Below are 26407 nucleotides of genomic sequence, written 5' to 3'. Positions count from 1 at the left end.
TTCCGGGGGCAGTTCCTGGGCGATCTCCTTCCAGGGCTTTCCCCTGGAAGTAAACCTGAGGAGGGCTGGGCCGCGGGGGTGTTTTTTGTGATCTGGTTCCCGCCAAAGCTCGGCCCTCTTCCGCTTGGGGGACCGGGGGGGGGGGGGGTGCTGCAACTTGTGGCGTCCGCAGTCCACCGCTTGTGGTCCCGGTGGTTCCGCAGATGGATCGTCTCGTACGACTCTGGAAGGTTCCCGGCCACCGCTCTAAGCCCCAAGGCGAATATTAGGTTATAGCTCGATATAATTCATAGATTAAAAACTCGGAGTGTCACGGCTGCTGTCCTAGTAGCCCGAGCTTCCTGCGGGGCGGAGCAGAAGGAGTAGCACTCGGTATTCATGGCTGGTCGGTTGTAGTAATAGAGGCCTCACCGCAGGTGATGAAGTCATCGGACCTTTCTGTCGGCCCACAAAGTTGTTTGCCCTTTAATTTAAATAGCAAGCACCGTCATTTAATAGCCGGAGTGTCCATATTTGGACTGCAAAAATCCTAAAAGTTTCGTACTTTTTCAGGTTTTTCCAGCCGAGATGCGATAACCATAGTTTTAACAAAGTGACAGTATGGGCGATTGAGAGCAGCAAGTTGAAAGAATAAGGCAGGGGGCCAGACCATCCCTGGAAACCGTTTGCTAAGATTTTTTTAAATGTTTACTTAGACAGAATTTGGATAACACTAAGGTGTAATTCTATTTCAGCATCTTAATTACATTACCTACAGATTTTTGCTACTATGATGTGATGAACTCTTAAAATGGTTAGGAGAAATTTATGGAAATTATAGTTTACTTCCAGTCTGTAGCAAGCTATCTGTATCCAGCACTTTTCTGTGTATAGTGCACCAAGTTGTGATAGGTTCTTTAGCTCAATTATAGAAAGCTAACCTTTCCTCAACCCTATCATATGGCAGGAAAAAAACCCTGTATGGCTGTAGATGGAAAGTGAAAAAGAATTTGCAGAAATTCTGCTGTGGGAATGGATTTTTGCCGTTGTTTCTGCCGCTAGAATTGAGGATTGGAGAAACGAAGAATTAACCAAACCAAATTAAGATTATATGTGGAGGCGTAATCAATTGTTATGTAATCTGAATCAATTATGTCAATTTGGAGAGATGTGGCCACAATCTAGACTATTCAGGCTTTGGACAGCATACTATTTCAAACCACAGTATGATTTACTGTATCATTTGAACACAGTGTTAACCATTCCATGAAGATTTTCCTTTTAAATTGAAGGGATTATTTTGCAGCATATGTTTATTTCTGGTTACTTCCGATGTTCAAATATTTTTTATGATATAGCAACTTTTGATTAAGAAAACAGTCAAAAACACAGTCTAGCCTTTGCATAAATGCCACATTTATTTCTTTAACTGAACAGTGCCTGAAGTGTACACAAACAGTTTAAGACCCTAATTTCCAACACTCATAAATTTAAGACATCAAGAAAACTAGACTCATTACTTCAGTATTGTTATTTATACAGTGGTAAAGGGTGTTCCCACAGCAATCACATATATACTGTACAAAGCAAGAGAAATAGTCTCCCAGCATTTGGAGATGGTATCACAGGAAGAACTCATGTAGACAAACTAGATAATGGAAGCACAGGCAAAATAAGAAAAATTAAAATAACTATAACCTCTTATACAGAAAGATCTTGATACTTTATCTCAGCTTATGAATGTTAGAAATCCTCCGTACTGTATATGCAATTGAATACACGACAGAAAAAGAGACAGTAATAGCATATTAAACAGTTAAATGTCTTGTGTTATAGCTGCAGGTTACCAGAGGTATGCAATTTCCTTACGGTATTTGTTATTCTTGGCTAATTATGTTCCTTTCATTTCTGTTGCTTTATGATAATATTCAAGTCTCTCATGCTAGATTAATCTACTGGAAGGTGATAAAAAGAACTTCTGTATGGGATAAATGTCTCCCTTAATTTAGTGTGTGCAGCTGAAGAAACAGAAAACTGTGCCACCCAGTAAATAAACATCAACCTCTAATGTGTATATTTTATGGAAATGTGTGAGTTAGTACAATACCATAGTGTTGTTCTATTACATCATGTTATACTAACTAATTTCCCTCTTGAGATTGCTACCTAAGATGTGGGACTATGAGAAAGAGCAGAGTTGAAAATTTACCCTGTTGCATTTCATGTTAAGAAGTTTCCTATTGATAAGACTCCCAAAATATTAACATAGTAGGGGGGGAAAATAATAATTTTCGTTTCAACCAAGTCCTTGCTGTTACTGGAACTAAGTACTTTGCAAAAACATTTTAAAAATTTACATTCAAACAAAGTCAAAAGAATAAGTCAACAGAGATTCATCTATTTCAGTTGAAGTCTGGATAGTATTTCTTAGCAGCTTAATTTTTTTCAGCAATGAATGAAGCAGCACCCTCAGTAATACAGAGGCCAAGAAGAATGATGTGCTCGTGATTGGGTCTTCACTACCCTGTTATAAATAACAATCATTTGAGGATATTCACTCCAGCAGAAAGCTGCATCTTGCTTGATATATGATAAGTTACAGTCAATTTGCTGAGATCAGAATTCACCAAGTCATTTTTATCGATTTTTACATTCTGATCAAAATATTTCTGCTGATCTAAGGGCTTTGGGTCATCTCTTAACTCAAAACTCTCATGTTCTTTGTAGGTTTGCTGGCCCAAGAAACATGAAATAAAGCATGAGATCAAGCTTTGACCCACCATCACACCATAGAAGGACATGCTCTTCAGGTTGGCTGACCTAAGGCATGCTCTACTATTAATCTGTCCACAATCCACTCGAGCATTTTTTCTTTTTCAGTTCCAGTGCAGTTGATAGTACATATTTATTGACTGCTTATTTTGGAGAGCTAAATATATACAAGCAAGAACCTAACTACTTCATTCATTGTTGTTATAATGTAATATCTGACAATTTCTGATTTGTACAAGGAACTAAAAGACTTTTCAGATATCTGATTTTGTCTCAGTAATAAGGATATTCTGATCCTTTTGATTTTTGCATCTCATGAATTGTGCTGGATGGGAATAATATCGGCTCTATAGTGCAATATAGTATTCACAGAGGGTGCCACTTAGGGAAATTTTGATACAGAATATATGCTCAAAAAGAACAAACTTTCCTAACTTCTGTAAGTTTCTCCTTTATTTAAAAGAGTGCATTACTTTAAAATGACTAAGCCTGCAGTCTTTTGCACACTTACCCAGGACAAAGCCCCATTGGACATTGTCAAACTTGCTAACTAGAAATCATTTGCAGGTTGTACTAAGTGTGGTTGTTTCTCAGAGGATGTATGCCCAAATTCAGATGCTTTCCTCGAGTTGGCTTCCAGCAGCTAGAGATCTTAGGAAACCTAAATTTCAACAGAGCTCATTTGCTGTTTATGAATTAGGTTTTATTTGGTCTAATTAAATAATTAGTTTAATTTGTAGCAATCTGTAGCTTAGAGAATGTTAGGTGACACTTGGCATGGATACCAAATTAAAAATTCTTCTAATAGCAGAAGGTTAATTTGTTCACCAAATTTTGGCACATTTACCCCAAACTTCATAGTATGTTTTCAGCCATTTTATTTTTTTAAAAAAGAAAAACATTTAATTTTGAAGTGTTCTGGATGATACAAAGGTCATGTCTTCTGGTGCCCACAAGCATTACAATGCTAGTCCTTGACTTATATGGTGCTACCCAAAACAGTTGCTGATAATGTATCTGTGTAAAGGAAAACATTGGAAACTATTGTTGTAAATCAAACATGCATTAATCTGCCTTGGTTTTTTTTAAAGAATAACTAAATGAATGACAAGGGTTAAACGACAAACCATTTTGAGAAAAGGAACTACACTGTAGAAAATGAATTGGTCTTGCAGTGAGAAATTCATGGCAAGGAATACAAAAATGAAAGGCATTCCCAAATGCCAATCTCCTACCTCGGTGACAAATCTTCCTAACTGTCCTAATTTAGATAGTTTTCCCAGCCAGCACAGCTTCAAATAGATGTTACTGCTTATTTATTCCTTTCCCTAAAGTGTGCTTTTCTTCAGTTTTTTAAAAAAAGGCAGGACCACCACTCAAAAAGCAAGGGTTATTGGAGGATGACTTTGTGGTGTTAATTCCTCATTAAATGTGAATGAACAAGACATACACAATTTTACTGTAAACACATTGTCTGGAAGCAGCTTCAGGCTGGAAAGCTGAAATGAATAAAACTGCCTATCAAGGCTGTTTTTTAAAGTCATGATTATAATTCTTTGCTATTTTGCAAACACAAAGATTAAATAATGAAGATTAAAGTAAATAAAAGTGTCAATCTCAAAAGTGTCAATTGACAATCTCTTAAATATTCTCACTGAATGGGCAGTAAAAATACCTTTCTTGTGCATTTAAATTAGGGTAACACATTCTGCCCAAACAGTTGTCCCAACTTAAGTGTTTAACTGATCAGAATTAAGAACTAGTGCTAAGAATAATTCTTAAAAGAGCAAGACAAGTGTTTACATTAGGTAAAAGAATGGAAACCTGGATTCCTCATAGATTTGCTGAACTACAGCTTCCAGCATCTTTCATCATTATCTATGCTTCAGGCAGCAGCTGGTAACTGCAGTTCAGTAATGTCGAGGGGTCCATGATTCTCAATTTTGGCTCCAGATCAGTAAGAGATTGGATCTACTAGGCTTTGTCCTATAGATGTTTAAGAATGGAGTTTCTTGAAAGAAAGAAATGCTATCTTAAAGAGAGTTAATCAGAAGGAAATATGTAGAAAATCTCACAATTATATAGTGGCTGTGTTCAAACACCATTAAGTCATGGTTTACAGAATAAATCACAGTTAACTATACAACACACCAAATCATAAAACATCAATGATCCACATTTTCTGGATTCATACAACAATGTAAGCTAAAAAAGAAGCAATTGGCTTGATAATCTGTGAACCCAGCAAGTATCTTCCAGCCAGAGACAACAACATCATAAAAGGATTCTGGAGTTATTCCTGCTGAAACATGTATTTTTGTACCTCTGGGACACTTTTGCCAATCCACTGAATCTATGCTGAAGGGATTGTGACATTCTTGCCTTTATATTCACACATCTCACATCACATGCACATGAAATTCAAACTGTATATCCTTAAACAAACTTTCATCTGGGCATCACACAGAGGACCAATGGATGCAACAAAAAAGTGGGAGACAATGAAACCAAAGTGTATCCATGCTGTGCAAATCAAGATTCACTATTAGTGAAATATGCCACATTCCTAAGAACATACATTAGAAGGGCTGGGCATCTTCAGAGGCTTGCCAAAGGTTGGCTTACATAGATACCCATTTTATTAAAAAAAAAAATCACCAAAAACAAGAACTCTGAGATAAAGCACTTTTGCTTTTAAGATTACTCTAAAAATTTAATAAAAATGAAAATATCTTCCTCAACTACTTAGTGCTAGGGATTTATTTATTTTTCAGTGTCTGCTTTGGTCAGCTTCATTTTCCAGTTGGTCCATTCCACTTGGAATTCTAACACTTGAAAAAGAAAAAAAAACAGTGATATAACAAGTATATTTTGAAGGAGATTTTTAACAGCTTCACTTCCTATAGTGACAGAAAGGCATAAAGATACCATTCATCTTTGCTATATTCCCACTGAATTCTCTAAATCTACTTTTCTCAGAAAAGAAAACAACAATCTTTTTCAGACAATCAGTTTTAAGTGCAACCAACAAATAGTAGTTCTTTCTTTGCTGTGGGAAGACTAGATACCATCTCTTGAGTTTGCACTGTGTATATCACCTTCTGTTCACCCTTCCTTCTCAAAGAGTGCAGCCATAGTCTTTCAAATGGCTATATTACACCATAATTAAATATTATCTATGACATCGCTAATGAGAAGCATTCCGACTTCTCCCAGACCTGCTAGCTTTCTTTCATCTGGTATCTTCCACACATGTAGAGCTACTATGACCATGTTGACAGGGAAATCTGGGAACTACAGCCCTAACTCACTGAAAGGGCAATAGGGTAGAGAAAACTCTTCCATGCCATGAATAATATTTGGCAACAAGGAAAGGATTAAGCAGCTCTCCCACCAGCATTTTCTTTTTAGGAACAGCACATGTTTAGTGCCAGCTGTTCATCCTTATTAAGACAAGGCCAGCGCTTGCTATACTTCCCTCTTCGTGGGCTCTTTTTTAATTAATGAAAAGCAATATTCTTGGAGCAAAAGAATACTTGGGAAGGGGACCTGCTTAAACTTTTCCTTCACAAATTATTCTGCTTGGAATATGTGGTACTGGCTACCAGCTTGACTGGCTTCAAAAAAGGGTTGGACCAATTCATAGAAATAGTGGGGATTGGTGGCTATTAGCCTTTATAGCAGGGTGACTGCCTCTGAAGGCCATCTGCTGAGAGACTAGTGGGGTTCCTTGTGCAGTTGGTTGGCCACTGTGAGAACAAGCTGCTGGACTAGATTGGCCAGCGGTCCAATCCAGCGAGTCACTGCTTATGCTCTTATATGTATTTACAACTTCATTTTATCCAATGGAAAAATGTAAGCCATCCAACAAGAAAAAAAGCAGAGAAAGGGGAAAAAACCCTGCTTCCCCTATTTTCTGTTGCTATTCCTTTGCTTTCAGTCAAAGCATTTAAAAAACAAAACCTGCGTGTTAGTGGAGGGGAGCGGTTAAGGACGGGGAGAATGTTGTTAATGAAACACACTGGAAAGGAATGTCCAGACAATAAATGCAGCTTGAAAAGAAAAAAAAGATAGCCACATAAAACAGAGATGGATTCTTCTTGCATCACTTCCCTGGCTCCTTTGGGTATCTCTTCCTTTACCAAAAATGCAGTCCAGCATCAGGAATATGCATAAGTTAGGGGAGACCCCAAAACACATGATTAACAGAATGCATATTATTTTCAGTGAAGTAAATAGAAATAAATACTTTATAAATATAATCTCATACTACTCTTTCTCTATCAAGTAATTTGTAAAAGGTCAACAGTAAGTAATGAATTAGCAGCACATAATTCTATCACTTATCTCTTTAAATAGCATTAATGTTCACTCTTGCAAATTCCTATCTCTTTAAATTGAACAATTTATTTAGGAATAAAAAAAACAGAAGGAAAGAAAAAAGCTCTTGCTTTGTTAGTAGTCGTAAGCCACCCAGTAAAGAGAAGAGTGGAAGATCACATATGTGCAAGAATTCCAGGGAATACTACCCTTTTAAAATTACACAAGGGAAATGAGTTTGCCCAATGAAGCTGTAACTCATGATGGATCACTCTGTGGCACAGGCATCTGAGGAGATGAATGACAGGAAAATTCCAATTTTCAGATGGGGATCTTCCAACAGCACCCATTATTTCACTTTTCTGGATTTTTTGAGGTGGGCAGCTCTATTAAGTTAAATTCTTGCCTGGGTTGTTGTTCGTCTTGATAATTTGGATCTGTTGGAGAAGCCAAAATAGAGCAAATGTAAAGGCTTGAGAGAAAAAAAGAGGAATTACGCTTCAGACTTCCACCCAGGCGCAGGAATCTCAACTGAATCAGAGATTGCACATCTCTAACAGTAGTATAAAGGAAACTAGTTTACTCTTCTTCTAGAAGAACCCTTTTCAATTAATTCCTTCCATCATTTTATACCAGCTATCCAGCAAGCCTAATGGGAGCAGTTTGTGCAAGACAAAAGACATCTTTGGAAAGTCATTCTAAAGAGGAGTCCTTTAAAGCATTCAGTTACCTTATTGATCCAGCCAGGAGAGGGTTAAATGCATACAGCCAATCATGCATGTCCTTATCATTGCTTGCTTGTAGCAGAATTCCACGATGTTCAGTGCACACTGCAAAAGTGTTAGGGGTCTAAACCAAGTAAAAAGTTGTTAGTTAGACTCATTCATAGAAGAACAAGATGACTGCAGTATATAGTGACTGCAACTATAATGTCTACAAGTTACAGAAGTCAAGCCATGTGAACCCAGATCCATATTTTCCATGCATACAGTCTTAACAATCCATATTGCAACAGTCCTGGTTCTGAAATATTTGCTGCACGTGTTATTTTGCTAATATGGAACTTGCAACCTACATTAATCAGAATGGGTTTTGTCATTTGTTCTAATGCCAAAAAAATCAATTCATCAAATTATTTATCGATATATTTATTATAAATATAAATTTTATAAATAACTTAAGGCAGCGAACATATCCAACACACCTCCTCCTCTTATTTTCCCTACCACAACTACCCTGTGACAGGAGTTGGACTAAAAGAATGCCTAGCCGAAGGTCACCCAATCAGCTTTCATGGCTAAAGCAGGATTAAAACTCACAGTCTCCTGCTTTCTAACCTGGTGCCTTAACCACTAGGCCAAACTGGCTCTTAAAGTGGTTGCTTTCACTTTAGCAGTATGTTTATCTGATAGTCTAAATAATCACATTGGCCATAGTGATTTTCTGCCTTAAACTTAGTTCCTATTTACAGTGATGCCAAAAACAGCCCTACTATAGTATTTCCTAGAAAATGAAGTAAAGAAAGTGGGGATACTTATTTGAACAAAGTTTGCTCTTACTTTTAGCATTGCCTGCTGGTCTTCACTGTATTCCACCTGAGCTGATGAGAGATTGAGGACTGCTCTTTCCACAGAATCTTTGTCGTTGTTGTAGATATAGACATAGGGGCGCCTCACAACCACATAACGCTTCACCCACCCATTTGTATGGGGTTCCAGAAAGTGTAGGTAGCCTTTTCTGGAGACAATAGGGCTGTAGAGGAGACACATTGGCATCCCACTTAGTAATTACATACAAACTTCACAGTGTGTGCTCAACAATCAACCCTATGGAGCAATTTTGTGGTCCCTGGCACAACTGGAAGACTGATGGTTGGGATGGGTCAATATAATTGGAATGAGATGATTCCTCTGATAATCTGATCCAGCTCATAATGATTGGAATAAAATTCACAGTTTTGGCCAAGTTGCTAATTGCTCCACTTGCTCATAGTTTTTACCTGACCCGAATCTCTTGAATATCAGGAACCAATAGGCGCTGGATTTCCTTATCATCCTCAGGCCCGCAAACAGGGGATTTCTTCTTCTCTCCTTCGATGGTGAGCTCAATTTCAGGACTTTCTACTCTGGAAGGGAGCTGGAGAGTTCTGCAGAGAAAAAGCAGATTTATAACTTCAATTACATTTTGACCAATGGTGTTTATTTTTCATAGTAAAACTATGTACCTTTGATACAAAAACAACCCCGACATTTTTAGCCTTGCCACCTTTCTTACCTGACTTCTGTAGCACTATAATGGCCTTCGATCAGGGATGGACAGGTTGAGGAGGGGGTCAAAGTTGCACTACCAAGGCCTGACATGGATGGGTCTCTCAGCAGAGTCACTGACATTTCAGATAGCTGGGTATAAAAAGAATCTGTCACTGGATATGCTTGTCTGAAAACAAATATCTCCAAATCTTGGTTGCATGTTTCAGCACTTTTGCAACAATATATTCAGGACCTTCTCAGAAAACAGGCACCCTAATATCTACAAATTATGCTCAGTTATCATTTATTCTTCTAAAGGGAGTACATGTAGTAAAAGAGAAAAGTTTAGGACATCAGAATGAAGTTAGAATAAGCCCCCTAGGTCAACTTGTAATTTGTTCCAAGAAGTAGAAGTAGTTTCTTCTACTGTACAAAGTAGAAGTTCAGGATGAGAACACTTCAAATCTGGCAGGATTCCATCATTTCACAGTTATCAGAATTTTATATTTTACTCCTTTTTTACCCCAAAATCCAATGTATCCCGAGCTAAATGTATTAGCTTTATTCAGTACTCTGGGAGTCAATTCTGAAATGGATTAGGTTTTAAAATCTGGAGAGTAATAAAACTAATAAATAGGTATGAAAGCACAGAAGGTATTTTACCTTGCTCTCACTTGCACTGACACACACATGGCTATGGCTGTACTCTCTGTTAAAAGTGTGTGTAAGAAGGCGCAAGCACTGCAAAAAAAAAAATGGAGAAAGAGAAAAATGAGTTTTGATTCTGACAAGAACAAAAGTATATGGCTAATCCTTTATTTACCTTCACAATTGGATGGTGTTAGAGGATCACCACACTACCTGATTTGATTTTGCATTTATAACTATCATAAAGTGATTCACCACTGTCATTAAATAAACCATGTGGTCATTAAGCAAATCCAGCATCTCCAATGGGCATTTTTTGCCATTTTCTTTCAAAAAATGGCAAATCATAGTCACATGACCATGGGATGCTGCAACTGGTTGTAAATGTAAGATGACAAGTGCCTCACATGACCATGGGGGTTGGGGCACCGTTTTACAACAGTCAAAAGTCAAAAGTGTTACAGGTTGTCAAGCACTCTTTCAGGGACTGTCAAGACTGTCAAAACTTTGAATGGTCATTAAACCATTTGACAAGTAATTAAGTGAGCACAACCTGTAGCTGAACAAGTTTGGATAACTTTTAGTCCTATGGACAGTCTTCCTGCCTTTCTGTCTGCCTCTCAATCTATATGTCTCCCTCCTTTCTCTCCTTCTCTCTCCAAGAGCAGCAAAGATTAATAAGGACTCCAAGCAAATGTTCAACCCTTTGTAGAAGTGGGGGGAAGGAATACTTTTTGTAACAGCACAAATAAAGTATTTATAACTGATGATAAAAACTAGCACTGCTTGAAATTACCACCATGTACCTGTGTTGTTGAAATCTAAAGATATTCTTAATGCTCTTTTCTAAGAAAGCTTTCCTGCTAAGAAATGTTATTTCTTCATTCAGAAATGACTGTTACTTTCAGAAAAAAAAAATACTATTGGAACTTGCAGAGAATATTCAGATGCCTTCAGAATGCAGGTACAAAAATACCCATCGGATCCTAGACTTAAAGAAATATGAGGCCAACTTTTCCAGCCCCGTCCCAGCAGATAGGCACATTCCATATTCTATACCTTGACTGCAAGTTCTTTCTGTCTCTCACTAGGAATATCAAGAGGTAAAGGCCTCCCTTCTGGGGTACCATCTGCAGAGATTGGAGATGAGACATAAGATGTGCTACGGGAATCAGAATCTTCACTGGCGCTTGAGGACAAGGAATCCAGACCTAAGCGCTGAGTTGTCTCCAGCTTCTCACGCAAGAGCAGATAATGTCTTGTTTTCTCAACCTATGGAAAGAAAGGCGAGTTTGCTATTGATATCTTCCATTATCAGAAATGGCCACGCCAGGTGGAGAATTTGGAAGTTGGAACCCATACATCTAGAAGGCATCCAGGATGGGGAAGAGTATTTTAAATATTTTACTCTACATCAATCTACTCTTGCCACCTAGCCCATTAGTTGGGCAGGACTAAGTTGATGTGAAACTGGCAGTTATCAGGCCTCAGGCTAGAGTCTTACTTCTTGTAGAAGACTCAGTTTTTCCAGTTCCCACTGATGATCCAAGATGAGACTATCACTACGGGGTCGCCACCCAGCTAAATTCTCTTCTCCTCGTACGTAGGCCACAGAGGTGTCCAGCACACGCCTTCGTCTCCTTTGCATACCTACAGAGGAAATCTTTATTCAGCATAGCTGTGTTCTATAAGCACATGCAACACATTCATATTTTGTAAGTTATAGCAACAATTAAGTCTTGCCTTCTAAAGCTATATCCCTCTTGTTTAAGTATAAGCCCAAAACCTCATGGAGACCCTTTCATAAAGACAAAACTTTTTACCTGGGCTGCCAGCATCAGCAACTCGGCACAGGCTGAGCTCATAGACCCCAGTCACACGGTTACTGTAGCAGAAAGTGAAAAACAGAACAAGCTAATAGAAGATACGCCATTCTTATGGTACCTTCAAGGAATCATTTTACTACACCTCATCTTTCAAGATGAGAGGACTGAACTCTGTTTTTTAGGGAATTTTAATGTTAAGCTGAAAGTTTTATATGGAGCTTAACAGCCCTTAGTTAAGACAATGAACATAACATAGTTAATGTCTACGAAGAAATACACCTACAGCTTCCATGTCAGTTGATCAGGAGTACATTCTTTATCCTAATAAGATGTGCTTGCCTTCTGGCCTTTCTTACCTTTCTGAAGCTCGAAGGCTTCCACTTCCAAAAAGATTGCGGATTGATCGAGAAGCAGGGAGTTTGGCATCTCTGGAGTAAAAGACCATACAAAAATCTTTGGTGATGACAGCAGGTTGGGTGCAGTTCTCCATCTGAAATGAGAGCATAATCTTATATATACTGTCAGGCCTGAAGAATCAGGACCACACATTAAATTCCAGTTAAGTTGATTTATACACAAGATTTTAGTCAATTAATGGACAGTACTAAACTGGTGCTAGATAAGAGTTACCTTTAACTGAATTCAAGAGGGGCAGGACTTGGACTGTTTATGGGAATGTAACAACTCCACGTTAATTCCTCTCTTGACTCTGACCCCAGGCTCTGTCTCTCCTTCACATATACAGTGATTTTTTTTTTCAAAAAAAACAAGCTTAAACTGGTGATTACATTTCTATATCTGTGTAATTTTCTTGCATTCCCTCAAAAGTTTATTTGTTATTTTCTTTTTTATGGGATTTTGGAGGGAATATTGAACTCAGCCACATGCTTCACTTTCATAAAGTTCCTAGTCTGATCTGACCTCAGTAGCTTTCTCAGCATCAGCCAAGGCTGAATATCATTGATAACAAAGTATTAAACACTATCTCAAATCATTCTATATTCCTGGTTATATGCATATAGAAAAAGGTGGACTTGGATCATGAGGTTATGCTTGGCATCATACAAATTTTGAAACACAGCCTTGCAGATGCCAATGTGGATCTGACAATTGCACAGAGAGCGTTATGAAGGCCCTGACAATGTCTTGCCTCAATATAAGCAGAGAGGGTCATGTAGATTTTTTCTCTGTAAGGGGTAACACGATTCAGGAGCAAAGAGTTATGCATGGAGCTATCCCACGCAGCTTCAAACTGGTAAAAAGTCCTGCAGTGGAAAAAATAAAATACCAGGTTAATAAAAGACTATAAATTATTCCAAAACATTATTAATAGGAACAAAACACATACATGCACAAATGCACGCATACACACACACTTACACATACCACACACATAGATCTGTCTGAATGATGTAGCCATACTGGAGTACTCTGGCCCGAAATATAATATCTTGTTGAAAGGCAAAAGTGAAAGCATCATTGGGAATTCTCAAGGAAGGTCTTGTGGTATATGATAATTTTTTTTAATGGCCCCATATAAATAGAAATGATTTTGGAAAGGAGAGAAGGTCACAGAAAAACAGGGAAAGAGGAAGGCAGCACTTGAAAAGAGAGTTACATAAACATGGGACATTGAACAATAAACAGGATTAGAGCTGAGAGTATACCAGACAGAAATAGCACCCACTGATCCATACTTCTGACTAAATGATTCTAAGCAATTGTGAGATCTATTGACTCATTCTTATTTTAGAACTGTTAGATAGCTGCCCATTTCACATAAGGAGGCTCTGGGCAGCCTATAAAGAAACTGTTTATTTACATATATTATAAAAAGAATTAAAACAATTCAATTATTAAAATCAAAATGGGGGGGGAATTGGAATGCTATCCATGATGTAGCCACAGTGTGGGTTCCCTACTATCAGGGGATCCTCAGACCTCGTGAAAAAAACACACACACCATGTTTTGAAGGCTTTCTGGAAGGACATAAGGGTTGGGGCTAGCTTCACTTAAGAAGGAATGAGGTTCCACAGCCTCCAGGCACCAGGACAAGATATCATCAGCATCACTTAGTATTCCAGGAGCAGGGAAGTACATTTGAACATCATCACCTATTAATAGTCCCTCACCAATGATGATGAGATGATGGTGACAGATGATCTCACTCAGTGATTTTATGTAACTGTTAAACATGTGTGGAGAGAGCACCAAAATCTATGGTACCCACGTAGTTGGAATAGAGGGTGAGACCTCTCATTCCCAATCAACACCAACTATTATCAGACCCAAAGGAACGAAGAGAACCAGCAGAGTATATTTCTATCTGTTTTCAACCCTATGGTTGATGGTATCTGCAGCCACTGCGGTGCCAGGATGGATGCACTAACCCCATCCCATTCCCACCAGAGATCATCCAAAATGCAATTTAAGTTGCCATCTAAAATAGAAAGTGGGGAAGAAGCAATACATTTAGAGAGCAATTGAAAAAGATCCTTCCTTGATATAGAAATAACTGGTCATCTTAAAGTATTGCCTAAAGCACTCCAAGGCCACATCTCTTCAGTCAAATATGTTAAAATAAATAATATTTATTCCATTAGAAGGAGATACTAATTTTTGGCAAGCATAATCAGAAAAACGAAAGAAAAAGTGAGGATGCTCAGCATTGCTTTCAATTCTACATTGCTAGAAACATTTTTAGTATTACTTTGGCAGGGTTTGTTACAAAGTGCTTGCAGCTAATTTACCATATTTGTTTGTTTGTTTTTTGCACATAACAATTTTCAAAATTGTGGACCATTATACCTGTAATCCTTAGTATGAAAAATATGTTCTACACAGTAGAACTTTGCTGTGCCATTAATGATAAATGAATTTATGTGACTAGAAAATTTAAAATCCAAACTTTTAATGAGAAGAGTGAGCTTGCTTAAATTTGGCTTATTCCTGTACTCTGGGTGTTATAGCTAAGACAGTCACTCTCATTTCTCATTCCATATTTGAATATCTGCTTATTATAGCAACCTTCATTATACAAGCCATCACATTTGTATATGAAAGTTGGAGCCCACTCAGACTATGCAGGTAGTCCTTGACTTACAACAGTTTATTTAGTGACTATTCACAGTTAAAACAGCACTGAAATGTGACTTATGAACATTTTTCACACTTACAACCATTGCAGCATCCTCATGATAATGTCATCAAAATTCAGATGCTTGGCAACTGGTTCATATTTATAACCGTTGCTGTGTCTTAAAGTCACGTGCTTATATTTTGCGACCTTCTGATAAGCAGTGTCAATGGGGAGGCCAACTTCACTTAACACAGGGTTACTAAATTATCAACTGCAGTGATTCACTTAACAACTGTGGCAAGAAAGGTTGTAAAATGGGGCAAAACTCACTTAACAAATGTCTCACTTAACAACTGAAATTTTGGGTTCAGTTATGATTGTAAGTTGAGGACTATCTGTACTTCAGGCTTTCCTGTCTGAATTACTTGGACAAGCCAACACTTAGCTTATTTAGGCAGTCCATAAGCATAGCATCCTATAGTGCTATGGAATATTATGCCCCTTCAGAAATCCAGATTTCCATAAAGAATAAATTCCATGGCATACTAGCTGCTCTGGTCAAGTTGGAACACCCAAAGGAGGTAGCAATTCTGCTAATTAGAACACATGCCCAATTTTCCACCTATCCCCTTTCAATCACATTTTCACTTACAATGGTTTTTCTCTTGTGAAACATGCTTGGTTCAATTTTATTTTTTTTATATACCAGGGACCATTTCAGAAATTATGAAATGTTTCCAAACATGATCAAAATACTGGGGCTTTTTCTCTCTCTCCTCCCTTTCTCTCATTTTCATATGAGCATCCTCAAGTTTTAAAAATATTCTGGCATTCCACTATCACAGCTCACCAACATTCAGTATCAACATAGTCAGAAGCCTCTTTAATAATAAGAAACACCAATCCACCTATTGGAAGATAATTTATTAACAATAGATCTATTACTAAGAACAACAGCTGACTCTTGGTAAAGAGGATCTGAGTATTGGTTGATGCACAATTAAGTACCCCATTCTAAACATCAGACATTTTCACAGACATTTTGCGTGTTGCAAAAACCAAAAGAGCTAAGTTCACTGAGACACGAGCAAGTCAAAGACAAATTCCAAAAGGAAGGAAATAAGTTTAGGACAGGTAGAGTGTAGAAGTGAAGAGAAAAGGAGGGAAACCAGTAAGAGATCAAGCAAGGGTGAGAGAAAAGTGAGACAAAAATACCTAGTGTCATTTCCAAGTGAAATGCTATAAGTGGAAGGCAACCCAAGACAAACACACGTACAGATACACAAAGAAATTAAAATGTCAGAAAGCATTGTTTATAGGTGTCTGAGAAAAGCTACCCAGAGAGGCAGCTACACAGGGATGCATGGAGATTTGAAGAGACCAGCCATAATTAGTTACAATACTGTTCTCTCTTCAATCTCTTAGTAGAAGGACATGTATACAATAGGAAGCCCGGACTGTTGTGTTGGATATTTCCCTCATGTTTTCTAGGTGAAAGTCTAATAGTCCTGGTGATTCAATTAGATTTTTTCAAATCTATTTTATCTGTAGATTAAAAAATCAAGGAAATTTTCATTAACCAGGTTCTTATCGGAATTGTGATTTCCAGTATGAGAATTGGGTTTTGGCCTCTCCCAACCTGTTGCTTTGAAGACATGTAGGGATTACAGCTCTCTGAATCACTTGGCAGCCTGGAGTTGTAATCTTTGCACATCTGGAATGCATGAAATTTGCTGTGCTACAATGATTTCATGAAGGTAAGATTTACAGGAAAAAACCCTTTCAATCTATAGTACTTCCCTAAAAAAATACAGCTTCTCTTAACAGTACCGAGCAATGCTACTGTACTGAGGAGTATTCAGCAACTTTATTTTATCAAGTCAAACTACAGTATGCCCTATTTATCAAGAAGGAACAAGCAAGATGTTCCATGCAAAAGATGAGAAGAAATATAGCAATAAATAAATCCAAACGGCTCTGAAAAAGGAAGTCCTAAATTAGAAATATTCATTCTAATAGTTATAAAATAATCCTTTCTAATCTTCAAAAGGTAAAAGCCATATCAACTTCATCTTCCAGATGACCATCATAGAAAGTCTGATGTAAACTTTGTTGTATAAACCCACACCACATAAGAAACCATTAATGGAAACCAGTTCCATCATGGTGCCTGGAATAGGCAACAGAAACTCAATTCAAATTGGCAGAAAGCTGCAGATGAAGGAACAAAAATACTGGCACCAAGGCAGGAAATGCCTCTAATTTTAGTGAATTGAGCCATAAATCACAGTGGCCACATCTGTCTTGTCCAATTTTTCCATGGTATTTTCTAGCCAATTATCTTTAATGATACTTTTGGTACCAAATTTTTAAATCTGAATGATTAATTAGGAGGCACTCCAATAAAATTGTAATTCTTACAGTGACCTCATAAATTAAGAACATAGTTACAGTAATTATATACTGACTTGCAACTAAAGTTGATATTTTATCCTTATTTATTATATTTTCTATCACTGTCATCTCTAAAACAAATATATGCTAAGTCTTAAATCTAGATTTCAGAGAGCAAACAGGCCTAATTCAAATATTAGACTAAACTAAATCAACCAGACAATTTTTCTTTCCATTTCCCACATTAACTTTCCTTGTTTGATTTTAAATTCTTCAATGAAAGAAGTCAATCATTATACTGGGGTTAGGGAATAGAGAAATGTTTGAAGAATTACTTACATTTTACATCACAACCTAGCTCTTTTGATCCTGTTCTCTGGCCTGGCATAGCTTTCCTCTTTAACATAGTATCTCTCCAATGTGTGGGACTGCAGCCAGTTAGACCAGCAGGATATTGTCAGTATTTAAAGAATTATATTCAGTAAATTCCAATCTTCCTAGCATGCAGAGTTGGCAATTATATTGGCTCCTTGGGATGCTTTAATATCTAATCATTGTCACAGTCCAAGTCATGCAATCCATTTGATATCTGAATTCGTACAGTTGCCTCAGACTGCATTCTGAACAGTTTTTGCACCCACATCTGACTGAAGACTGCCTAGGAAGCCTGTTAACCAACCCCCCCCCCCCATTGATGGCTCTTTCACACCATCCTGGGTTTACCCTAATCTCTTCTCTCACCCCTAGTCACACGGAGCACAGCATCTCATGAAGCCTGCATCAGTTCAACTTCTTTTGTGTCACTGCCAAAGCCAGAAGCAGGAGATAGAGGAGTTTCAGTATAAACAGGCCAGGCCAGCATTTTTTGGCAGAGATAGAGGGGAAAAAAAGGAAAGAGGGAAATAAAATGGAAAAAAAGCTATCTCCCAGTCCCCATTCCCCAAAGAGAGCATATATGGATGAGAGAGAAATAAGAAAAACACTGGCCTTTGAAAGAAAAGCTACAAAAAGCAACAACCAAGGAACAAAATGGAACAAAAAGAAGCCCAATGATGCAGAAGAGAAAAAAGAAAGGAAGAAGCTGGTGTGTTCAGGTAGGTGGAAGTAAGTTTAGTCTACAGCATTGCTAACCCAATGCTGTTTTGAAAAAGGTGCATGAGAGGAAATAAAATATATGGGAAAGCTCACAAATAATACCTAGGCATATCCGAATCAAGAAACTGCCTGCAAAAACACAAACAATCACATGGTTAGTTTAAATGGGCAGTGGTGGTGGAGGTGGCAGTAGCATCAGCAGTTTTATCATGCAGGTCTTCCAAAGCCTAAGCCCTACAACAGCTCCTCTCTATCCCAAGTAGAAAGAAAGCTCAAGGGCCCCTGATGAACACACTGTAAATTAGTAAGTGGAGTAACAATGAGATACACTGAAATGTCTAGGGTTAGTTTGGGGGCTTTTATTGCAGAGCCTTATATCCAATCAATTCACTCAAATTCAAATGAAGTTTGTTGTCAGTACATCACTACATAAAGCACATTTAAACTCCCACAGCATTGTGAAGGTGAATGGGGCAGAGCCTTTGGTATGTTTGCAGAAGTCCTAAAGTTAGATTGACAAGTGCATGTCGGTGACCATTTTACTACAATTGCACATACCAGTAGTTCTTAATGAGGAATTTATGTTTACTATACCATCTAGATCAGAAATGCCTGCCATCTAGAGAAACTGGAATTTTAAGTCATCACAGATCTAAGTTACAAAGGCTGGTTTCTCCAATTCTAAAATGGCATCCATTTCAGGTTTAGAAGTCAAGGTAAACCTTTGCTTAAAGAGCTGCATCTGACCACAGAAAGATTGGGAACATCAGTATCTGTCTGCCTCTCAACAGGGCATTTTATTCCACATGTTGTGAGAATGCACCCGTTGACTATAAACGAACATGTAGGAAAAGTACTGTCCTCATTTAGAAATTCAAGCCATACTAGGTTTGCTTTTTTTTGTTTTGCTGTTGCTGACTTGCCTCAAGGAAAAACTGTCCTTCTAGTATTTTAGACATTCTAATTCAGGCATATAATTTAATCATTGTGTCATTTCGTTCAATCTGATTCACCATCACATTTTGTCTAATAATTCCTATAAATACTGCCATATGGCTCTACAGGGGCTTCTTGCCAACACACAAGGAGGACTTTTATAATGCTATGAACATGAAGCTAGTCTGAATTTCTCTTGCATCATGTTACTCAATGATATCGGGATATAGTGAATAAAGTCTAAAGAGATGATTGCCTGCCTACTGGGAAAATAGCATGGTGATACATGATAGCTGGGAACTGAAACAGGTGCCCCTGTGGGTGGATGAGTTGAGTTCTCAACAAAAAGATCTTAGTTAAGTACTATCAAGATTTGAAGAAAGTTCCTAAAATTCATGCAAATTAAAAAAGATGAGAAATCTGGAAAATGGGGGCTCTAATGCCACCTTTGTAACTTGATACAATCCAGATGGGATCAGATTACAACTCCTACTGCCCCAAGATAAAAATGCTACCTTGGGATGACAACAATTGTAGTCTCAGATTGGGAACACATCAGGTTGGGAAAGGCTCTTGTAGATAGACCCTTTGTTATTCTTTTCCTTCAGCCAAATCTGGCCAGCCTTGCTGACAACTTTAAGATGCCAGCCATCAATTCTCTTTTCATCCATTCAGGCAGCAAAGAATAATGCTCATATAGGAGAAAAAGACATGAAGAGGAAAGAGCAGCAGAAACCTATCGGCAAGTGATTCCTAGTCTTTCCTACTTCTCTGGCAATGCTCAGAAGCCTCAACAATAGATTTCTTGTGGTTTATAAGAATTTAGAAATTTAAATTTTGGATTTAATGAAGGCTGCTGCTTTGAGCATCATAACAGGGCACTTGGCTAATAAATGTTACAAATAAACCAAATGGTAAATCAATCCTGAAACATACTGAAAGCAATCACACTCAGGTTTCCTGCAGTTTCAAGAGCTGCAGTTTGGAAAAAATGTTAGAAAAAATACCACTTCTAGAATATGTAATAGAGAGGCCTTTTTCAACCCGATTTCCTTCACAAGTCATAGAATTGGAATTCCCAGCATGCTGAATAGGAATTCTGGATTTATATTCCAATACATTTGGAGGGCACCAGGTCAGGGGAGGCTGAGACAGAAAGCTCAGGAACCAGGGATGAAAGAAATATTGCATGACCAGGATCAATTGCTTTCATTCTGCAATGCAAAATCCATCATAAAATTAGGAATACTTCCTAATATCAGTTTTAATCATTGATTTTACAGATGATTGCATGTTGACAAGCCAGGATCCTGTAAAAAAGAAGTTTGCTTGGCATGTATGCTGTCAAGATTAGTGTAGGAATAACAGCAACCACTAAATAAACCTAGGAACAATAGCTTCCAATAATTATCATTGTTCTTGATAATAGGTACATTTCCTATAAGTTTTTTCTTTTATTTTTGTTTATTGGACTGCTATCTTTTTGGACTGTTGCCTTTTGACAGAAGATATAGAACAATTAAAACTCGGACCACACGTTTTTTGAATAGTTTTTATCCCAGAGCTATACTTGCACTCAACAATGAACTAAAGGGCCACCATCAGTGAGCTGTTGGACAGCATTACTTGGTCTGTTGTGTGGATGTTTGGGTGGTTTAGTGGCGGGGAATCTGTGGTGGGTGGGAATGTGTTTGGGGATTGTTATGTGTGTTGGACCTGGTCTTTGGGTGTTAAGTGAATTTCGTTGTATGGGTATACTGTGTATATAAGTACAATGACAATAAAGTTGTTATTATTATTATTATTATTATTATTATTATTATTATTATTATTATTATTATTGGTTGGCTATTATTGTCACTGAAAAAGCTGACATCTGGAAACATCTTGATATAAATTGTATCTTCTTCAACTTAATCAAAACTAAAGATCTTGGTTAATATCAGTAAAAGGAACAGCACTGCTGTGCTTCATTTGGCTTTATTTTCCTGTTTTATTTTGTTTTGTTTTTCTTCTGTTGATTTATTGCTAGTTTGTTTGGAAGGGAAAATTCCTTTTGAATAGAATATATATTTTATATTACCATCAAACACATGGAATTGATGGTCAAGGATATACAGGATATCAATATCCTTGTATCCAAAAATGTCTTCATTTATATCTGCCAGACAACATTTAAAAAACTAATTAAATGGGAGGGTGTGTGCTGTGTTTAAACAGTCATCTTTACAGCTATGAACTCCGTTCACATATATTTTATTGGCATTTGGGGAAAACAATAATGGAAGTTGGGTGCAGCACAGTGTTTGTTGGGATGTGATCATTCATCCAGAAAAAAAGGAACAAAGAAAGCTGGAATAATAGAGAGGATCTTCTCCATAAAGAAAGGAGAAGAAAGAAAGCTGAATAGTCTCGGGGAAGACTATTCCCTGAGAATAGTTCCCTATTTGCAACTGATGTGCCTTAACCATTTAAATTGTGTCTAATGGCCCCCAAAGGTTGCCTATTCCCTGACCTTGAATAATCATCCTCCAAACTCTGCCCAGGCAGCTTGGAAATTATAGTTCTAACATATCTGGACATCAGATTGGAAAAACGTGGACTGGAATTACTTTAACCAACCTCTTTTTCCTTTTCACATTCCCTCATCAGCTTTGCTCTTTTCCATGATATACTTACACCTTGTTTTGTTGAAATTTATTTACGTTGTTCTTGGCTCACCATCATTTCCAAACTCACCCATATATTCTTTCAGAGGATTGTAAAAATCATACATGTTTAAACATCTGAATTGAGATCAATGTTGAGGAATATACTCAGGATTATTTGATCATAATAACTTGGTCTCAACTATAGGAGGTACTGAAAGAGAAACTAATCTTCAGAAAAAGATGAATGAATGAGATATCACATTGTCTCCTGTCTTTTGTTTTCCTAACAGAATAGCATTACTCACTCATCCATGTCTTTCATCTTAATAATAAATCACCCATTTGTTAATGATATGTGTTATCTTTTACCATTAACCTCTCATAATAATGCAATACCCAGATCCAAGGAGGTAAGAAAGGGCGTCACACTCCAACCTCTAATCTTCTCAGTATCTTTTTTAAAAACATGTTTTGCAAAATAGGAAGAATCTGTAACATATCCCTATAGCCATTTTAGAAATTTTGGAGAAGGGTTGTTCCATTCAAACTGCAGTGCTATATCTGGAAACTCCAGTGTTTGTCATTATTTAGAAGAAAGAACTTCTACATCACCAATAGATTTTACCACCCATTGGAGAATAACTGGGCCCTTGTAGAAAGATGCATATTCAGTGCTTCCCTTTCATAGTACATGGAAATATTATCAGCTTTCTTCTGCTAGGCTGTGAAATAAATTGTAAATACTAAAAGTAGTATTTACAATATATGGCAAATAAATGTTTGCAGACTGTTGCTAAAGCAATTGAGCCACAGTCCAGGAGCAAATTTAAACATATTCTGCACGTGGAGAGATGCCAGTCCTCCAAGGTCACATAACTGCTAACCATTTAGGAGGTCCTAGGTTGTTTCTAGTATTTCCATTTATTATTAAATAATACTTCTTAAAACAATATTTTTAAGTGAAAAAAAAGGATTCATGGACAAGTGCTGGGCAAGATGGACCTCTGCCACAGACACATGAAACTTTCTGCCAGAGGAAATAATACCAGACTAGACAAATAAATGATTTAACTGATACTAGGCAACTTCCTATGTTGCACTAGTCTCTTAAACTGTTATCCATGAAAAAAAAAATACTGGAGGAAAGCCACTAGCCCTTTCTGTGTGCAATTTTGTCGTGTTCTTTTTTGCTAGCTTTGTCAGAACTTTGACACATGGACTGTGTAAAGAGTTGCGTGAAAAAGCTTTTCACGCAACTGGGCACATACGGTACCAGACATATAGAAGTATCATGACTGATCCAGATTAGCTGAGTATTTTGAGAGACCTACCGATCATCCTGAGAGGGCCGGATGTATCCTGAAGAGAGGATGTTCAAAGAGAGGATATTGGGATCAATGAGAGACTCATCTCCTTCTGGAGTGTTCCGGATTCGACCTACAAATAGAGGATAGTCATGTTTTATAAAGTCTACAGCTTGCCATATGTCCTAACCATATGCAAAATTTTAAAGAGTCACATAAGACCTGTAACTTGCAAGCTGCCCAATATAGAATGTCTATAAAGTGAGATTATTCTCTAGGTTTAAGTAAACTCATCATTACTTATCATGATGATAACTGAAAAGAAATCACACTGTTGGGATATTTTCATACTTTTTACCATACTGAGCTATGCTCCTCTTAGAAGAAAGAGGCCGTGAACCAATCACACCACTGTAATTTGACAATCTCTCAAATAGTTGTGACCCCGACTCCCGAGCCTGTCCTAACAGAGGAAGTGGACTCAGAAGGTGATGGGGAGGAACTGACAAGGCCTCCCTCTCCAGGACCCTCCTCTCTGGCAATGCCTCAGGTTCCATCCGAAGGCCAAGAGGAACAGCCTGGGACATGCCAGGTGGAAAGCATATTGGAACAACAACAGATAGGGAGCGAGGATGATGAATCCTGGCTTGATCCCAGGCAGCGTCGGAGGGAGAAGCGTGTGCAGCAACGAAAGAGGCATGGGAAGGCCAGAGATTGAGCTGAGTCACTGAGCCATACCCCACAAGGAATAAAAGTGGGTGTGATTGCTCTTCAGGCTTTGTGATGGTCAAAGTTAAAAACCTGAGAGTCACATCGCGTTATCTGAAATCTGGATTGGACCTTGGCCAATTCTGGCTTCGTGAATTACTTTTTGCTACTGAATCGGACTGAGGAGAAATTCTCTCTTGCTGACTGTGAGTGAAAACTGACTTGGCAGGCATTCGCAGTTTACTGCCAAAACTCTTATCTGCAAGGGTTTCTAGTCTGATTGCTTAATAAAATCTTGGCAGGTGTGTCTGGTTGTGTGTTTGCCTATGTGGGGAAGGGGGACAGAACACAAACGCTGTCAACATAAACAAATGCATCATCCAGTTTTCTATGCAAAGTTCCAGTCTATCCTTCAAACTGTGTCAAAGGAGATTTGTTTATTCATTAAACATAGTTCTATTCCAAAATACTTCTATCCTATTGTAATCCAAGAGACTCTTGGAGGCTACAGAGGAGATACACTGTAAAACATCCATATACAGGCTCTGTTTACCAAAATGAACAACTTGTTACAAAAAGTAAAGAAAAATGCTCAAATGCCATATCACTGAAAGCTCTTTTTACATAGCATCTGTATCCATAAGCTTCTCTAAAAATCAGTGATGCTGTTCTGCAGTTTGAGACTGCTTAGTTGAGATGTACTGTATAGCTTCAACATTGATTGGGATATAGAACAAATATTTTGCTTACCCACAACCAGCTCCCTGACTTCCTTCCAGCGGATGTGGCTCCCTGTCTCATGCACCAAGGTGACTGTAATCCTCCTCTGGATACCCTGACATCCATCACACGGAAGAATAATAAAGTTATCAGTTATAAGAACTGTGTTAAAAAAGCTAAGCAAATATCCCGCCCTCCAGAAGCAACCAGATAAAGCACCATTAATGATAAATTTTATGAATGTATGACATTTATATGGCTGCCATATAACCTGCAGCTCTGGGTGGCCTATAATAAACCACAGAACATAACAAAGAAAGAAAATAAGCAGTGTCATCTTGAAAATTATGGGTCTGCCCACTCCACTGATGTGAAGATGTCATAAGCCATGCCAGCTATGGCTCCCAGATGGAGCAGATGTGGAAAAAGGTATTTCACAGCCAACCTCCAGACCCAAAGAGTTTGCTCAAATCTATAGTGCACACAAAGTATTATCCTAAGTGGAAGTACATCAACTCCCATAAATCAGGGTATGCAAAAGTAAACAGTTGGGCCAGAGGAAATATTGTATATATTAATATTTTTGTTGAACAAAACTATAGAAAATACTTTTGTTGAAAAATATAGTTCAAAAATAGTATGTTAAGTTTGTTTTTAGAAAGGAATGTCTTATTGAAAGCTTTATATGCAGACTGTAGGACACACAATAGGAAATTGAGAAGAGCAAAATGTGGTCTTCTAAATGTTGCTAAACTACATCTCCCAGCATATGTGGATATTGGAGCAGCTGGGAGTTATAGTTCAGAATATCTCAAAGACCACATGCAGCACACCCATGACTATAGAAAGACTAGAAAGCAAATTTCAAAGATTTTCTGGACTGAAACAGAAAAAGTGCTCTTTGAACTGAAGCTACATTTAGAATTAATTTCGGATATATTATTACAGTGGTCCCCAACCTTTGCAGCCCAATCTTGGTGGCCAGGCTGGGTGGGGAGAGGGGAATTGGGCCATGTGAGTGTCGGACTGGCATGCATGTGTGCAGCTCAACTTATACAAGCAGCACACCGACATGCACATGTGCAATTGCCTGCTGGCCCACCACTCATGCAAGTTGAACTACGCGCACGCGTTCCAGCCAGCCACTCATGCAGCCCAATTCCAAATAGGAATTATTAGAAGGAAGTTTTCTCAATAAGCTTTTGTAAATTTTATTATATAGCGGACATTAATCCCTCCAATATATATATAACTATAAACATTTATAAACTGGCTGTCTTTGTACCAAACTCAGCTCACAACCAACATGTAATAAAGCAAAGAATTCTCAACAGAATTAGAACTATTTTTTTAAAAAAAAGTTTTGAAAAATGTATTATATATTTAGAGGAAGGGAAAAGAGATACAAATAATTTTTTTTCATTCAAATTGTAACTTTATGGGAAAATAAGTAATGGGCAGGTTATTGAATAAAGCAACATAGTTATTAGAAATACTGAAATAATCTTATATATTTCTAAAAGGTTTCCAGAGAAAAAGTTAGAAAAAATAAAATAAAATCCTGAATAAAAATTTACATTTGTATTTCTTTTTTTTTAATGATTTACTTTTTTTTGGTAAAATAACAAATAACACTTTTATCAGGTAATTTTAAGGGACTGAGTTCCCCTAATGAATGGATAATGGACATTTGCAATATAGTTAAAGAGAGAAAAAGTCAGCAGA

The 26407-nt window shown here is 37.7% G+C and overlaps 1 protein-coding gene across 17 annotated transcripts in view; it reads right to left on the bottom strand.

The window, feature by feature from the left end:
* Window positions 1-7413: 7413 nt before the first annotated feature.
* The window catches only part of KIF1A (kinesin family member 1A), an 85897-nt gene continuing 66903 nt past the window's right edge, over window positions 7414-26407 (bottom strand). For 7 of the 17 annotated variants that reach the window (XM_070945646.1, XM_070945653.1, XM_070945649.1 and 4 more), the window contains 13 exons: window positions 24713-24797; window positions 23282-23387; window positions 12945-13059; window positions 12151-12284; window positions 11792-11853; window positions 11473-11618; window positions 11028-11240; window positions 9984-10061; window positions 9346-9470; window positions 9071-9217; window positions 8631-8823; window positions 7802-7920; window positions 7414-7508 (listed from right to left, as the gene is read on the bottom strand). In XM_070945646.1, coding sequence (XP_070801747.1) covers window positions 7466-7508; window positions 7802-7920; window positions 8631-8823; window positions 9071-9217; window positions 9346-9470; window positions 9984-10061; window positions 11028-11240; window positions 11473-11618; window positions 11792-11853; window positions 12151-12284; window positions 12945-13059; window positions 23282-23387; window positions 24713-24797 — 1566 coding nt within the window. In that variant the 3' untranslated portion in view covers window positions 7414-7465. Of the gene's footprint in view, window positions 7509-7801; window positions 7921-8630; window positions 8824-9070; window positions 9218-9345; window positions 9471-9983; window positions 10062-11027; window positions 11241-11472; window positions 11619-11791; window positions 11854-12150; window positions 12285-12944; window positions 13060-16089; window positions 16114-18465; window positions 18493-23281; window positions 23388-24712; window positions 24798-26407 lie in introns of all 17 variants that reach the window. The other 10 variants (XM_070945651.1, XM_070945660.1, XM_070945654.1 and 7 more) reach the window with 3 other exon arrangements.

This window comes from Pituophis catenifer, unplaced genomic scaffold (genome assembly GCF_029215685.1).
Source record: "Pituophis catenifer annectens isolate HBS135680 unplaced genomic scaffold, rPitCat1.0.hap2 SCAF_6, whole genome shotgun sequence".
Taxonomy (NCBI): Eukaryota; Metazoa; Chordata; class Lepidosauria; order Squamata; family Colubridae; genus Pituophis; species Pituophis catenifer.
This window is presented reverse-complemented; position numbering and strand designations above follow the sequence as displayed.